Here is a 16,813-nt window from a genome sequence, read left to right on the forward strand (position 1 = left end):
GAGATGGAAAAATGAGTGATGGGCATTGAGGAGAGGACTTCTTGGGATGAGTGCTAGGTGTTGTATGTAAGCAATGAATCACAGAAATCTACCCCCAAAAACAAAAGCACACTGTATACACTGTACATTAGCTAATTTGTCAATAAATTACATTTAAAAAATAGTAATAAATAAATAAATAAATAAATAAATAAATAAATAAATAAAACCTAGTTTGTCTGATATAAGTATGGCTACTCCAGCTTTCTTTTGACATCCAGTAGCATGATAGATGGGTCTCACTTTCAATCTGCAGGTGTCCTTAGGTCTCAAATGAGTCTCTTGTAGGCAGAATATAGATGGATTTTGGTTTTTTTTCAATCCATTCTGATACTCTATGTCTTTTTATTGGGACATTTAGTCCACTTACATTCAGAGTGATGATTGAAAGATATGGATTTATTGCCATTGTATTATCTGTAAGTTTCATATTGTGGTGATGTCTCCAATCCTTTGTAGTCTTTGCTGCTACTTCCCATTCAGAGTCCTCCTTAGGATTTTCTGCAGGGCTGGTTTAATGGTCATGAACTCCTTTAGTTTTTGTTTGTCTGGAAAAGCCTTTATCTCTCCTTTTATTCTGGACAGACTTTCTGGATAAAGGATTCTTGGCTGAATATTTTTGCTATTCAGCACATTGAATATTTCCAGCCACTTCCTTCTGACCTGCCAAGTTTCAGTGGACAGGTCTGCTACTAACATTATGTGTCTACCCTTGTAGTAGACACATAAAGTACACAAAAAAACCTTTTGTGTCTAGCTGTTTTCAGAACTCTCCTTCAAATCTTTGTATTTTGTAAGTTTCACTATGATATGTCATGGCGTTGACCTGGTTTGTTAGTTTGAAGGGAGTTCTCTGTGCCTCTTGAATTTGTATGCCTGTTTCCTTCCCCAGATTAGGGAAGTTCTCAGCTATACTTTGCTCAAATAAACCTTTTGCCCCTTTTTCTCACTCTTCTTCTCCTGAGACTCCTATGATTTGGATATTTTTTAGTTTCTTGGAATCACTTATTTCTCCTAGTCTCCCCTCATGTTCTAGTAATTTCCTTTCCCTCTTTTTTTCAGCTTAATTTTTTTTCTGTAAGTTTATCTTCTACTTAACCTATTCTCTCCTCCACTTCTTCCATCTTTGCAGTCACTGTATCATTTGTTTTGCATCTCAGTTATAGCATTTTTAAATTTATCCTGACTAGTTCCTAGGTCTTTGGTGTCTGCAGAAAGGGTTTCTCTGGTGTCTTGTGTGCTTTTTTCAAGCCCAGCTAGTAGTCTTATGACTGTTATTCTAAATTGTTGTCAGATATATTGTTTATATCTGTTTTGAGCAAATCTCTGGCTGTCATTTCTTCCTGAATTTTCTTTTGAGGAGAGTTCTTCTGTTTCATTATTTTGGCTAGGTTTCTGTCTTTTACATGTTTTAATAGCTTGTTATATGTCCCATACCTGCAAGTACTACTATATTAAGTAGGGGTCATACACTCTCCAGGGCCTGGCACTTCAGGAATTTTTTGGTGTGTTGCATACACTCTATTGTGGCATTTTGGCTGCTCTATCCCACTGGTCAGTCCTCTTCAAAGCTCCTCCTTTCTTGTAGTGGTGGAGTGTTTGGACCTTCAACCAGTTGTGCTTTGATTTGTTCATTGAAGTAGCCCTATAAAAAAAGGAAAGGGGGGGGGAGCCTGATCCCACACAAAGAGAAAAATGAAAAGGGAGAAAAGAAGACTAACCAGAGAGTATAAGTCTTAATCCAGAGAGAGAGAGAAAATAAAATAAAGAAAAAGAAGATATTGGAAAGGTGTAAAAATGCCTGACTAAACAGCAAAAAAAGCAGAAAAAATTTATATATATATATATATATATATATATATATATATATATATATATATATGAATTGACCAAAAACAAATCAGAAACTATGAGCCTGATTCCAAAAGAAAAAAAAGAAGAAGGTAGAGAGAATAGAAGAACAGACAAACCAACAGACAGAGAGACAAACAGACAAAAACAAAGAACAGTTGTCTGGTTGTGCCCGGGACCAGTGGCTATGCTGACCTGGAGGAGAGGTTGGCTGCGTTGGCTCAGTCAGTCTAGCTCCAGTAGAAAAGCAGTTGCCAGGCATGGAGGAGCGGGGTTTGGTGTAAGCCTGCCTCCACTGGGGGACTGCTGTGCTGCTTCCCTGAAGTCCCTCCATGTTGGTGTTTGGGAGAAAAATGGCCAACACTCCAAACTCTCTCCCAACCGGGGGTCTCAAACCATGCTATTTAGGCAGCCATCACAGAATAGCACAGTTAGCTTGCCCTGCTCCACAGTTCTCCTGCGCCTTCTAGGCATTCGACTGGGATTCAAACCCTGATGTCTTAAACGGTCCTGCACTGTGGGGACCCTGTCCAGCTGTAGGGCCCCTCAGCCCTGCTGATAAAAGGCCTTTGGCTGCCACCAAAGGGTCTTTTGTCCTGGGGAGGCAATAAATCCTCTTCCCACAGTACTGGAAGAAAGGGACTATTCTCTCCCAGTGAGCACCTGAGATTGCTACAGCACCCTGGGCTGGCTCCTTCTCCCGCCAACGTGCATACACAGCCGGCTCCAGTCCAGAGAAAGTCGGGCGCTTTCATACCTCTAAGTTTCAGCTCCTAAGGCTGTTTGCAAAATGGAAACCAGCACTCTCCATATTTCTCATTTCCCAGTCCATGGTCTGGAGAGGTTTTCCTCTAATGCTAAGTAGATACTGAATCCCTCTCTCTTTCTCTCCCTTTTGTCTGTTCACAAAAGGGGTTCCCTCCCCACCTTGCCTATGCCATTTTATCTCCCCCAATTCATATACACATGTCCCTCCAATGTCCCTCCAATGTCTCCCTCCACCTGCAGAGATCCTTCTGCCACTCCGCAGGTTGATTTCCTGGGTGTTCCAAGTGATCTGACCTCAATACAGCCGTGTTTGAGGGACAAGGGAAATCCAGGTTCCCCTACTTCTCAGCCATCTTTGATGGTTACCATTTTTAAGCAATAAAGTATTTGTTAATTAAGATATACACATTGTTTTTGTAGACATACTATTGCACACTTTATTAGACTACAGTATAGTGTAGTCATAACTTTTATTTTCACTGTGATACAAAAAACTCATTTGAGTTGCTTTATTGAGATATCTGCTTTCTTGTGGTGGTCTGGAACCTAATCAGAAAATCTCTGAGATATGGTTGTATATAGATTTGTCCTTTTACTCTGACTCAGGTGGAGCCCATAGCTCTCTCCTATATCCAGGTGTAAATCTGCATACAGTCAATTGAGGATGTGAGAAAGCCAGCCTCACACCCAGCCTCAGCCAACCTGAGGCAGTGGGTGGTGGTGGAGGGGCCCTTCTCCTTTGCCTGCTCCTAGCTGCCTGCACAGTTGGGGCAGTGGAGTGTGGCTTGGAGCCATGGCCAACTTATTTTATCTCTCTAGGGCCTCCCAGGTAAGGAGCTGCCCCACCCCCACAGTTCCAGGTGTGGGACACAAACAGGAAATGGCCTCCTCTAGCCCTTTACAAAATAAAGCTGGCCCTCACAGCTGGGAGCTGCCCACCCACCCCAGCCCAGTGGGAAGCTCTCCCATGCGCTAGGTAGCCCTGTGCGCATGCCTTGACAAGTGGACCCAGCCCCACCATACCTGCAGCCCTTTACTGGTTCAGGTGGGCCAGGCACCGACAATCCCCTACTCAGCTCCAGAGAGGCACACTCATGGGCAGGTACCTCTCCCCATCCCCACACACCTACTGTGCCAACGTTCTATATTCACAGGAACACAGCAGCGGAGCAGCTTGAGCCAAAGATGCTGATGACAGCAAACTCCCAAGCATCAAAGCAGATGCCATGCAGAGCTAGGACCTGAGAAGGCAGTCTCAGACAAGTGGCAGGGCTATATACCACACTTGTATGTATTTCTGTGATCTTTGCCTTTTTCAACATTAGACCACTGGTACTGCATGGGTTCTGGCTAAGCAACTGCCCCAAGCAGGACTTCTTGCCTGTAGGGACCAGGATACCCAGATCTGCAGGGTAACCAGTATGTCCCTACATGGGTATGAATAGACACTTATAGCACACTTTTATACCTATTTATTATTTTACTTTGGTAAATATTTAAGGGTTTATCAAAAGTTTTTTTAATGTAAATCAAGATTTTTCTAACGTGAAAAACAATATTGAAATGATTCACTTGACATTTATAGGAATAAAGCATATTTCAAGATACATATATATAAGCATATACGGATACAGCATGTGCTTTTTAAAATCATGGAATACTTTTAACGCCTTAAAATAATATAATAAATTCCAAGTTCATGCTAAAAATTCTTTTCTATTTTTATAATCTTTTGGAATTATGTTAGCTACATTTTAGAAAGAGCATTCATTTTAAACAGGTCAGGAAAGTGATCTAATGATAGAAAGATTCTTGCATTCCTTGAATAATATCTGAAAATTTCCCACAAAAAATAGGGGAACTACACTCATAAAACACAATATTTGTGACTTCCACATTCCAGATAAAACTATTATAAACTCACCTCTGCTCTGTGAGGAATGAACCAAAATCCTGGTCCACAGAAGCCAAGCAGCTCTGCCCAGTTGCCCTGCTGGAGTAGGGGGATGTGGGGTCTACCCTGTTGACTCCCTGCAGTAGCCTGCGGTTGCTGGTGGCAGGTACCGCCAGCCCTGGCCTTCCCAGGCCAGCACACATAGGAGCAGATGACTGATGTAGCTCCATCTCCAGCACACCAGAGGTCAGCCCACCATCTTTGTTCTCTAGATGCATGTTCCGTTGTCACTCTTCTCACCAGGTCAGCCAGAAAGAAACCACTGTTGATGAAAAGCAAACTGGAAATATTGTTTGCACTTTGGGGAATCCATATGGAATCCATGCAGTCTCTCTCTGAAGCATTAGTTAAGTTGTAATATGTGTGCAGTATGAAATGCTATTCAACTAAAATGCTCTATAAGGATATTCATTGATATGGGAGAAAATTAAGGATACAGAAAAAACATTGATAAACTATGATATTTTTCTTGATATAAATATATACATAGCATTTTCATAGAACAGAAGGCCAAAAAGACTCAGCCTCTGAAACATGAGTACCTCTGGATGGTGGGGGCTTTCTCCTTTGTTCCTGTCTATGCTATGGTTTTATGGGTTTTGCATCTAACAAATTAATACCTTTGTAATGAGAAAATAATACCTACTATCAAAATGAAAACAACTGCTTATTGAAAGTAAAATTAAAAGGTTATGATGTCCTACTCTTGGATTATATTTCTAACCATTACAATTTTATTCTTTTACATTTGCTAGCATCCCATAACCCCAGCAATAACCTTTGATTTGCAGCAGAATGGTTTGCTTTCAATGGTTGCTTTGAACCCAACACTCGTTGTGAGCTTTGGTTGAGCAGGATTTGCAACACTGAGAAGCAATGTACATGACTATGGGTTCAATGGGTACAATACATGGATTCACCACTCCTTGTGACTCACTCATCAGTAAGAAGAAGGTGGAATGTTGGTAGAATATGCCTGTATCAAAAAGTAAAGTAAATACATTTACATTAGTTTAGTGCAATGCTTCCATTGTCTGGTAAGAACAAAGTCCACATGCATGTATGAACTGCAAAATACAAACTGTACAACTTTCCTGATTCCACCTACAAGTTAAATGCTCTCATATTTGCATTTAAAATTATACTTCAAAATAAAGATCAGGGATGACATTCATGCTAATAATTTAGATTTTTAATTTTTCCTTCCTTAGAATAATGACATTTTAAAATACTGTGACAAGTCAAGAAAAAGAGTGTGGAAGAAAGGAAAAAGCTTTACATTTTAATACTCTTAACATCACACTTTTCCTGTTTTTTGAAAAAGGAGCCCTACATTTTCATTTGCATGGGGCTCCATAAATTATGTAGTTAGCCCTACCAAGAGTTTGGAAAGGTATCCTCCTTGCTCTCCACTGCAATCTTCTCCCATCCCTAAAGTATTCCAGCTGCTTTAGAACATGTCATTGGAATGCCCCACCAACCCCTTACTGAAACAACTAATATCTTCCTGGTCATATCTCTTCATTCTTTGAAGATCTGAATCATAGCTTGTGGTCTTGTTTTACCTTTGTCATATTTTGGTTTCAACATCTACAGAGATGATGCTTCCCACCCCCTGGACTCTCAGTTATGTGATCACCTCAATGGCAGGGAGCTTCTCTGCTTCTTCATCAGCCAAACACCCCCTGTCCCCACTCCTCTTCCCAGCAAACCCTCTCCTCCTACTTGCCCCAACTCATTCTGTCAAGCTCACCTGATGTGTGAGTTTTCTATTGCTGCATAACAAATTAATACAAAATTGGTAAGCTTAAAACAACACATGTTTATAAGCTCAGGGTTTCTGTGGGTCAGGTGTTGGGGCAGGCTTAGCTGGGTCATTTTCTAAGGATCTCAAGGTGTCATCAGGCTTTTTTTCTTATCTAGAGGCTCAACGAGGGAAAAATCTGCTTCCAAGATGACTCAATGTTGGCAGAATTCACTTCCTGGTCCTACAGGACTGGGGCTCTGGCTTCTTGCTAGCTGTGGACTAGAGACCACACACTAAGCTCTCAAAACCCACCCTCACCTTCTACAGGTTCCTGCAGTTCCTTGCCATGTGGACTCCTCCAACATGTCTGCTCACTTCATCAAGCAACCATGAGTCTCCACTGGCAAGGCAAAATTTTACATAATGTAACACAACAACAGGAGCGACATCCCATCAACTGCCTTTGCCATATCCTACTGGTTGGAAGCCAGGCACAAGGCCTACCTTTAACTCAGGGGAGGGAATCACACAAGGACATGACCACCAGGCAGTAGGGATCATGGGGGCTACCCTGGGGTCTGTCTGCCACCCATGGCAAAACCCCCAACATTGGCTTTCCTTCCCTGTGCCAGCATCTAAGCAGCTGAATGTAGCCATAGAGAACCCTCTGTGGTCCTGACAGTTTTACATGACTTCTGTGTGCAGTGTTCCTACTGGGTCCTAAAACTGCCCAACAATTTTAACACATCTCCCAGGGCAATTTTCATTCCTGTTCTCCTCCATCTCCCTCCTTAAAATCCCATACACCCTCCCTCCTTTTCAACCTCAGCTGCTGCCTTTGCCTCTTCCTTCCTTCACTGACTGAGTCAACCAGGGTCCAAGAAGGAAATAGAAGCTGAAGACCCTAACCGTGGAAACTGGTTACACAAGAGGTGGACATGCTGTGACACTCACCAAAGGCTAGCAATTAACAACAGTGGGGAAATTTCCACCCCACCATAGCTGAGGAGCAGAGGAAGAAGGTGAGTGCAGAAACCATGGTGAGCCTTTCTGAAAGAAGGTGGAGTGCCAGAAGAGATGCCTCCCAAAGCAGAGTGGAGTGGTAAGAAGTACCAGCTTACCTCTCCCCATCCCTCAATCTCCCAGCAGAGCTTCCTATTGGCCAAACTCAGCAGGAAGATGCTGACCTGGGAGCCCAAGCAGGAGCCAGACACTGAGATTCAAAGCAGAGAACAGTGAAGGTGATGAATGTCTCCGATAGCAAAAGTCCCAGAATTGGCACACTGACAAAACTAGTAGGAATGAGAATAAAATGTCCAGCCTCCCAAGTACACAACAGTTTGCAACCCTACTGGGTACACTGGAGCCCTCCCACTCTCACCTACTCAGTGGTATTGTTGCAATTCTCCTCTCGTGAAGAATTCAGGCCAGCATGGAAACATACTGTGATATCTGCCAACACTATAAAGATACATCTCAGGACTACTGCTCCCAGGAAGACAGAGTAGACCTACTTTTCCCTCTTTCTCTTGATAAATACAATGAAAAACCTGACATTTTGTATAAAGCAACCATAAGAAGACTCTGAAAGGTAGAGAGAAGAAAGAAAACTGGTTAGGGACCCAAGAAATGACAGAGCAGTGAGGCCCCTGAATTTTTATTTTGCCTCATATATCCCAGAAAGGGTGCTGAAGAAGTTGGCAACCTGGAAAGACCAAAGTCCCAAGAAAAGCATGCTTTTTTTAAAAACATTTATTCATTTTTGAGAGACAGAGAGAGAGAGACACAGCATGAGCAGGAAAGGGGCAGAGAGAGAGAGACACAGAATCTGAAGCAGGCTCCAGGCTCTGAGCTGTCAGCAGAGCCCGACGTGGGGCTCAAACTCACGAACTGCGAGATCATGACCTGATGCCAAAGTTGGACGCTCAACGGACTGAGCCACCCAGGCTCCCCTAAATTCTACTTTTTCTAACCAAAGGAGTAGTTAAGGTGCAGCTTAGCAGGACAGAAAACTTTTAGGCAATAACTGCTTGCCTAAAATAACTGGAGCCAAACACTGCAAACCCATATCCACCCAAGACAGCAAAGGCCAAGTGGGGAGTCTAAACCTCCACCCTCCCCAGGCTGAAATAAAGGACCCAGGCCCCCATCCCTATTGGTGTCAGAGAAGACTTATGGGGATCTGGGATGTTCACCTCTACTGGGTGCTAGGTAGTCCCACCTGCTCCCTACACACCCCTCAACCCCTGTGTAGGCAGAAACCACACACTGGGAACCTAAACTTCACCCCTCCCTACAATAAAAAGAACCCCTCCCCATCTTTGCTAAGATGTCAGAGGAGGCCAAGAGGAAAGTCAAGACTTTAACCACTGCTTGGCAGTAATGAGGGCACCCCCAATGATGTCACTAGAAGCCACATAAGAAGTAATATGGTGCTTTACCCCCTTCCAGCCAGGATGGTATCAGCAGAGGCCCAGTGGGGAGCCAGAGCCCCATCCTCACCCAGAAATAGAGAATCCTTCCTCATCCAGATGTAAACTGAAGCCAAGTGAAGAACTTGAACATCTAACCCCACCTGGAAGCAATGGCACAGTACCAGGCCTTTCCTCTGGTGTGGTGTCAGAGGAAGTCAGCTAAAAGAAACTTTAAATAGGAATACAGAGTTTCATAATACCCAAAATTTTCAATGAAACTCAAAAGATTTTAATTAAAAAAAATCAACTGTCACAGTGATAACCAGGAATACCTCAACTTGAAAAAAATAGAAGAAAACAATTAAATAAAAGATGTTAGAATTATCTGACTGAAATTTTTAAAGCAGCCAAAATAAAAACACTTCAACAAGCAATAACAGACACTTGAAGCAAGTGGGGGGAAAAGAGAAAATCCCACATAGAAACAGTCTCAGAAAAGAAGAGCCAAATAGAAGTGAAAAAAAAAAAAAAACCAATAGCAAAATTAACACTCAAAGATGAGCTTAACAACAAAATGGAGGGGGGGGTGGTGAGAAAAGAACTGATGAACTGGAAGACAGAACAACAGAAATACAATCTGATAGTTTTTAAAAAATTAACAGAACCTCAGAAACATGTGGGACAATAATAAGATATTTAACATTCATGTAATCAGAATCCCAGAAGAAGAGAAAGACTGTGTAGATGAAAAAGCATTTAAAGAAATAAGGGCTGAAAACTCCCCAAATTTGGCAAAACACATAAACCTTACAGATCCAAGACACTTAATGATATTAAAAAATTATAAATTCAAAGAAATCCACATCAAGACATAAAATAGACAAACTTCTGAAGACTAAAGAAAGACAAAGAAAAAATCTTGAAACCACTAGCAAATGACAATATACCTAGACAGTAAAAACAATTCAAATGACAGAAGTGGAATATTTTTTCAAGTAATGAAAAAATAAAAACTATTAACCTAGAATCTTCTATCCAGTGAAAATATCCTTCAAGAATGAAGATGAAATCAGACCTTCTTAGATGGACAAAACTAAAAGAACTATCCTAAAAGAATGGCTAAGGGAAGTTATTGAAACATAAAAGGACAGCTAAAGGAAGGAATTCTGGAGCATCAGGAAGGTAAAAAAGAAAAAATGGAAACAAGAAATGGGTAAATATAACATTTTCCTCTCCTCTTGGATCTTCTAAATTATGTTTGATTTTGAAGCAAAAATTGTAACACTCTTTGATGTAGTTATAAATCTATGTAGAGGAAATATTTAAGACAAATTTATCATAAATGGAGGAAGTAAAAGGATATAGAGAGGGGTAAGGTTTTTCTAAATTTAACTCAAACTGATAAAATGATAACACTATGACAAGTATTGTATATATAATTTAACACCTAGAGAAACGACTTGAAAAAGCTACAAAAGAGATATATTCAAAAATACAGGAGATAAATCAAAATGGAATTACAAAATAAGACAATTAACCCACATTCCTAACATTAAACTTCCATTGAATATAAATGGTATAAATATAATTAAAAGACAGAGACTGGTAGAGTGGATTATAAAACATGATTCAGCTATATACAGTCTACAAAAAAATTACTTCAAAAATAATAACATAAGTAGGCTAAAATGTGAAAGAATGGAAAAAGATATTCAAGCATTAATCCAAAGAAAGCACAACTGTCTGTATTGATATAAGATAGACTTCAGAAAAATTATTAGGTACAAAGAGAGACATTATATAATAATAAAAGAGTCAATTTACTAAAAAGACACAGAAATCTTAAATATGTATGTACCAAACAACAGAACTGCAAAATATGTGATGCAAAAAACTAATGGAACTGAAAGAAGAAAGACACATGTACAGTTCTATAGTTGGAAATTTCATTTCCCTCTCAGCAATTAATAGAACAACCACACAGAAAATCAGCAAGGATATAGACGCAATGAATAACACCATCAACCAATAGGATCTAATTGACACATATGGAATACTCCACCCAACAACAGCAGAACATACTTTTTAAGTGCCCATAGAACATATACCAAGATATACTACACCTTGGACCATAAAACAAACCTCAGAAAATTTATTTTTTTAATATGATTTATTGCCAAATTGGATAACATACAGTGTGTACAGTGTGCTCTTGGGTTTGGGGGTAGATTCCCATGATTCATTGCTTACATACAACACCCAGTGCTCATGCCAACAAGTGCCCTTCTCAATGCCCATCAGCCATTTTCCCCTCTCCCCCCACCATCAACACGCAGTTTGTTCTCTGTATTTAAGAGTCTCTTATGGTTTGCCTCCCTCCCTCTTTGTTTTTCCCCTTCCCTTCCCCCATGGTCTTATGTTAAGTTTCTCGAGTTCCACATATGAGTGAACACATATGATACCTGTCTTTCTCTGACTTATTTCACTTAGCATAATACCCTCCAATTCCATCCACGTGGCTGAAAATGGCAGAATTTCATTCTTCCTCATTGACAAGTAGTATTCCATTGTATATATATATTTTTTTTTCAACATTTATTTATTTTTGGGACAGAGAGAGACAGAGCATGAACGGGGGAGGGGCAGAGAGAGAGGGAGACACAGAATCGGAAACAGGCTCCAGGCTCTGAGCCATCAGCCCAGAGCCCGACGCGGGGCTCGAACTCACGGACCGCGAGATCGTGACCTGGCTGAAGTCGGACGCTTAACCGACTGCGCCACCCAGGCGCCCCTCCATTGTATATATTAACCACATCTTCTTTATCCATTCATCAGTTGATGGACATTTAGATTTTTTCCATAATTTGGTTATTGTTGATAGCGCTGCTGTAAACATTGGGGTACATGTGCCCCTATGAATCAGCACTCCTGTATCCTTTGGATAAATTCCTAGTAGTTCTATTGCTGGGTCATAGGGTAGCTCTATTTTTAATTTTTTGAGGAACCTCCACACTGTTTTCAGAGTGGCTGCACCAGTTTGCATTCCCGCCAACAGTGCAATTGTTCATTTTAGCCACTCTGACCAGTGTGAGGTGATATCTCAGTGTGGTTTTGATTTGTATTTCCCTGATGATAAGTGACATTGAGCATCTTTTCATGTGTCTGTTGGCCATCTGGATGTCTTCTTTGGAAAAGTGTCTATTCATGTCTTCTGCCCATTTCTTCACTGGATTATTTGTTTTTGGGTGTTGACTTCGGTAAATTCCGTACAGATTTTGGATACTAATCCTTTATCTAATATGTCATTTGCAAATATCTTTTCCCATTCTATCAGTTGCCTTTTAGTTTTGTTTATTGTTTCCTTTGTAGTGCAGAAGCTTTTTATCTTCATGAAGTCCCAATAGTTCATTTTTGCTTTTAATTCCCTTGCCTTTGGAGATGTGTCAAGCAAGAATTGCTGTGGCTGAGGTCAAATATGTTGTTGCCTGTTTTCTCCTCTAGAGTTTTGATGTTTTCCTGTCTCACATTTAGGTCTTTCATCCATTTTGAGTTTATTTTTGTGTATGGTGTATATGTGCTGCCGAAGCGAGCACTATTTTTGTGTATGGTGTAAGAAAGTAGTCTAGTTTAATTCTTCTGCATGTTGCTCTCCAGTTCACCCAGCACCATTGGTAAACAGACTGTCTTTTTACCACTGGATACTCTTTGCTGCTTTGTCAAAGATTAGTTGGCCATACATCTGTGGGTCCAACTCTGGGTTCTCTATTCTATTTCATTGGTCTATGCGTCTGTGTTTGTGCCAATATCATACTGTCTTGATGATTACATCTTTGTAATACAGGCTAAATCCCGGTACTGTGATGCCTCCCACTTTAGTTTTCTTTTTCAATATTACTTTGGCTATTCAGGGTCTTTTGTGGTTCCATATAAATTTGGGGATTGTTTGTTCTAGCTTTGAGAAGAATGCTTGTGCAATTTTATTGGAATTGCATTGAATGTGTAGATAGCTTTGGGTAGTATTGACATTTTAACAATATTTATTCTTCCAATCCATGAGCATGGAATGTTTTTCCGTTTCTTTGTCTTCTTCAATTTCCTTCATAAGTTTTCTATAGTTTTCAGCATACAGATCTTTTACATCTTTGGTTAGATTTATTCCTAGGTATTTTATGTTCTTGGTGCAATTGTAAATGGGATCAGTTCCTTGATTTCTCTTTCAGGTGCTTCATTATTAGTGTAGAGAAATGCAACCGATTTCTGTACATTGATATTGTACCCTGAGACTTTGCTGAATTCATGTATCAGTTCTAGTAGTCTTTTGGCCTTCCATGTAGTGTATCATGTTGTCTGTGGAAAGTGAAAGTTTGACATCTTCTTTGCCAATTTTGATGCCTTTTATTTCATTTTGTTGTCTAATTGCTGATGCTAGGACTTCCAACACTATGTTAAACAACAGTTGTGAGAGTGGACATCCCTGTCATGTTCCTGATCTCAGGGGGAAAGCTCTCAGTTTTTCCCCATTGAGGATGATATTAGCTGTGGGCTTTTATGATGTTTAGGTATGTTCCTTCTATCCAGAATTTCTTGAGGGTTTTATTAAGAAAGGATGCTGTGGGGCACCTCGGTGGCTCAGTCGGTTAAGCGTCTGACTTCGGCTCAGGTCATGATATCGTGGTTTGTGGGTTTGGGCCCCGCATCAGCCTCTGTGCTGACAGCTCAGAGCCTGGGGCCTGCTTCAGATTCTGTGTCTCCCTCTCTCTTTGCCCTTCCCCCACTCACACTCTATGTCTCTGAAAAATAAATGTTAAAAGAAGTTGAAAAGAAAGGGTGCTGTATTTTGTCAAATTCTTTTTCTGCATCTATTGACAGGATCATATTGTACTTATCCTTTCTTTTATCAATGTGATGTATCACATTGATTGATTTGTGAATACTGAACCAGCCCTGCAGCCCAGAAATGAATCCCATTTGATTATGGTGGATAATTCTTCTTATATGCTGTTGAATTCAATTTGTAAGTATCTTGTTGAGAACTTTTGCATCCATGTTCATCAGGGATAGTGGCCTGTAACTCTCCTTTTTTGTGGGGTCTCTGTCTGGTTTTTGAATCAAGGTAAAGCTGGCTTCATAGAATAAGCCAAAGCTTTCCCTCCATTTCAATTTTTTGGAACATCTTCAGATGGATAAGTATTAACTTTGCTGTAAATGTCTGGTAGAATTCCCTTGGGAAGCCATCTGGCCCAGGACTCTTATTTGCTGGGAGATTGTTGATAACTTATTCAATCTCTTCACTAGTTATGGGTCTGTTCAAATTTTCTATTTCTTCCCATTTGAGTTTCGGCAATGTGTGGGTGTCTAGGAATTTGTCCATTTCTTCCAGATTGTCCAGTTTGTTGACATATAATTTTTCATAGTATTCTCTGATAACTGTTTGTATTTCTGAGGGATTGGTTGTGATAAGTCCATTTTCATTCATGATTTTATCTATTTGTGTTCTCTCTCTTTTCTTTTTGAGAAGTCTGGCTAGGGGTTTATCAATTTTGTTTATTTTTTCAAAAAACAAGCTCTTAGTTTCATTGATCTGTTCTATGGTGTTTTTGGATTCTATATTGTTTATTTCTGCTCTTTATTATTTCTCTTCTTCTGCTGGCCTTGGGGTGTCTTTGCTGTTCTGCTCCTAGTTCCTTTAAGTGTGTGGTTAGAATTTTGTATTTGGGATTTTTCTTATTTCTTCAGATAGGCCTGGATTGCAATGTATTTTCCTCTTAGGACTGCCTTTGCTCCACCCCAAAGGTTTTTGACTGTTGTATTTTCATTTCCATTTTTTCCATATATTTTTTTAATCTCTTCTTTAATTGCCTGGTTGACTGTTCATTCCTTAGTAGGATGTTCTTTAACCTCCATGCATGTGGAGGTTTTCCACACTTTTTCCTATTGTTGATTTGAAGTTTCATAGCATTGTGATCTAAAAATGTGCATGGTATGATCACAATTCTTTTATATTTATTGAGGGCTGTTTTGTGACCCAGTATGTGATCTATCTTGGAGAATATTCCATGTGCACTCGAGAAGAATGTGTATTCTGCTGCTTTAGGGTGAAAAGTTCTGAATATATCTGTCAAGTCCATCTGGTTCAGTGTGTCATTCAGGATCATTGTTTCTTTATTGATTTTCTGCCTAGATGATCTGTCCATTGTTGTAAGTATAGTATTAAAATCTCTGCAATTACCACATTCTTACCAATAAGATTGCTTAGGTTTGTGATTGTTTTATATATTGGGGTTCCTCTGAATTGGGTGCATAAACATTTATAATTGTTAGCTCTTCTTGATGAATAGACCCATAATTATGATATAATGCCCTTTATCTCTTGTTACAACTTTTAGTTTAAAATCTAGTTTTTCTGATATAAGTATGGATACTCTAGCTTTCTTTTGACTTACAAGTATCATGATGATTTTCCATCCCCTCACTTTCTATCTAAAGGTCTAAAGGTCTAAAATGGTCAAAAGGTCTAAAATGGGTCTCTCATAGACAGCAAATAGATGGGCCTTGTTTTTTTATCCATTCTTATAACCTATGTCTTTTGATAGGAGCATTTAGTCCACTTACATTCAGTGTTATTATTCAAAGATATGTATTTAGAGTCATTATGTTATCCTGTTGGTTTCATGCTTGTAGTGGTGTCTCTGGTACTTTTTGATCTTTGCAACATTCCACTCACAGAGCCCCCCCTTAGGGTCTGGTTTAGTGGTGATGAACTCCTTCAGTTTTTGTTTGTCTGGGAAAACCTTTAGCTTTCCTTCTATTCTGAATGACAGTGTTGCTTGATAAAGGATTTTTGGCTACATATTTTTCCTATTCAGCACATTGAGTATTTCCTGCCACTCCCTTCTGGCCTGCCAAGTTTCAGTAGATAGGTCTGCTACTACCTTTATGTGTCTACCCTTGTAGGTTAAGGCCTGTTTGTCCCTAGCTGCTTTCAGAATTCTCTCTATATCTTTCTATTTTGCCAGTTTCACTATGATATGTCATGCAGAAGATCAATTCAAGTTACTGCTGAAAGGAATTCTCTGTGCCTCCTGGATTTCAATGTCTGTTTCCTTCCCTAAACTGGGGAAGTTCTTGGCTATGATTTGTGCAAGTACACTTTCCGCCCCTTTCTCTCTTTCTTCTTCTGGAACTCCTATGATAACAGATATTATGTTTCATTGAATCACTTAGTTATCTAATTCTCCCCTTGTGGTGTAGAATTTTTTTCTCTCTCTCAGCTTTCTCAATATCATCTTTTTCCATAATTTTATTTTCTACTTCACTTTTTCTCTCCTCTGCCTCTTCAATCCTCACTGTCACTATGTCTAGTTTATTTTACACCTCATTTACAGCATTTTTATTCATCATAACTATTTTTTAGTTCCTTGATCTCTGCAGCAATAGATTCTCTGCTATCTTCTATCCTTTTTTCAAGCCTAGTAATTAATTTTATGACTATCATTCTAAATAACTGTTCAGCTATATTGTTTATGTCTGTTTTCGTCAATTCTTTAGTTGTCATTTCTTCCTGGAATTTCTTTTGAGGAGAATTCTTCTGTTTCATCATTTTGGCTAGTTTTCTGTCCCTTATGTGTTTTAAAAGCTTGTTATGTGTCCTGCACCTGTGAGCACTACTATATTAAAGAAGGGTCATATACTGTCCAGGGCCTGGCCCTTCAGGAGGTGCTTTTTTGGAGTGTGTTCCTTGCTCTCTGTTGTTGTGACTTTGGTTGCTTTATCTCCCTCCCCATAGTGATATTTTGGACCCTCCATCAGGTGTGCTTTGATTTGTTCATTGAAGTAGCCCTAGAAAAGAAAACAAACAAAACAACAAACAACAAAAAACAAATAAACAAACAAAAAACAAACAAGCAAAAAACAAAAACAAAAAACAAAACAACCAAAAATACCAGCTACAACAAACCAATGGGGGGGGGGGGGGAGTTGAAATAAAAGAAAATTGACCAAGCAGATAAACTATATGGCTTAATCCAGAGGGGGGGGGGG

At 39.8% G+C, this 16,813-nt stretch overlaps 1 protein-coding gene across 1 annotated transcript in view; it reads right to left on the reverse strand.

Annotated features, from left to right (window-relative positions):
* The window catches only part of OCA2 (OCA2 melanosomal transmembrane protein), a 527,910-nt gene that overhangs the window by 493,213 nt on the left and 17,884 nt on the right, over positions 1 to 16,813 (reverse strand). Inside the window, exon 2 of the mRNA XM_040493912.1 lies at positions 4,583 to 4,874. Coding sequence (XP_040349846.1) covers positions 4,583 to 4,830 — 248 coding nt within the window. The 5' untranslated portion in view covers positions 4,831 to 4,874. The remainder of the gene's footprint in view (positions 1 to 4,582; positions 4,875 to 16,813) is intronic.

This window comes from Herpailurus yagouaroundi, unplaced genomic scaffold (assembly GCF_014898765.1).
Source record: "Herpailurus yagouaroundi ecotype Mexico unplaced genomic scaffold, PumYag 185, whole genome shotgun sequence".
Taxonomy (NCBI): domain Eukaryota; kingdom Metazoa; phylum Chordata; class Mammalia; order Carnivora; family Felidae; genus Herpailurus; species Herpailurus yagouaroundi.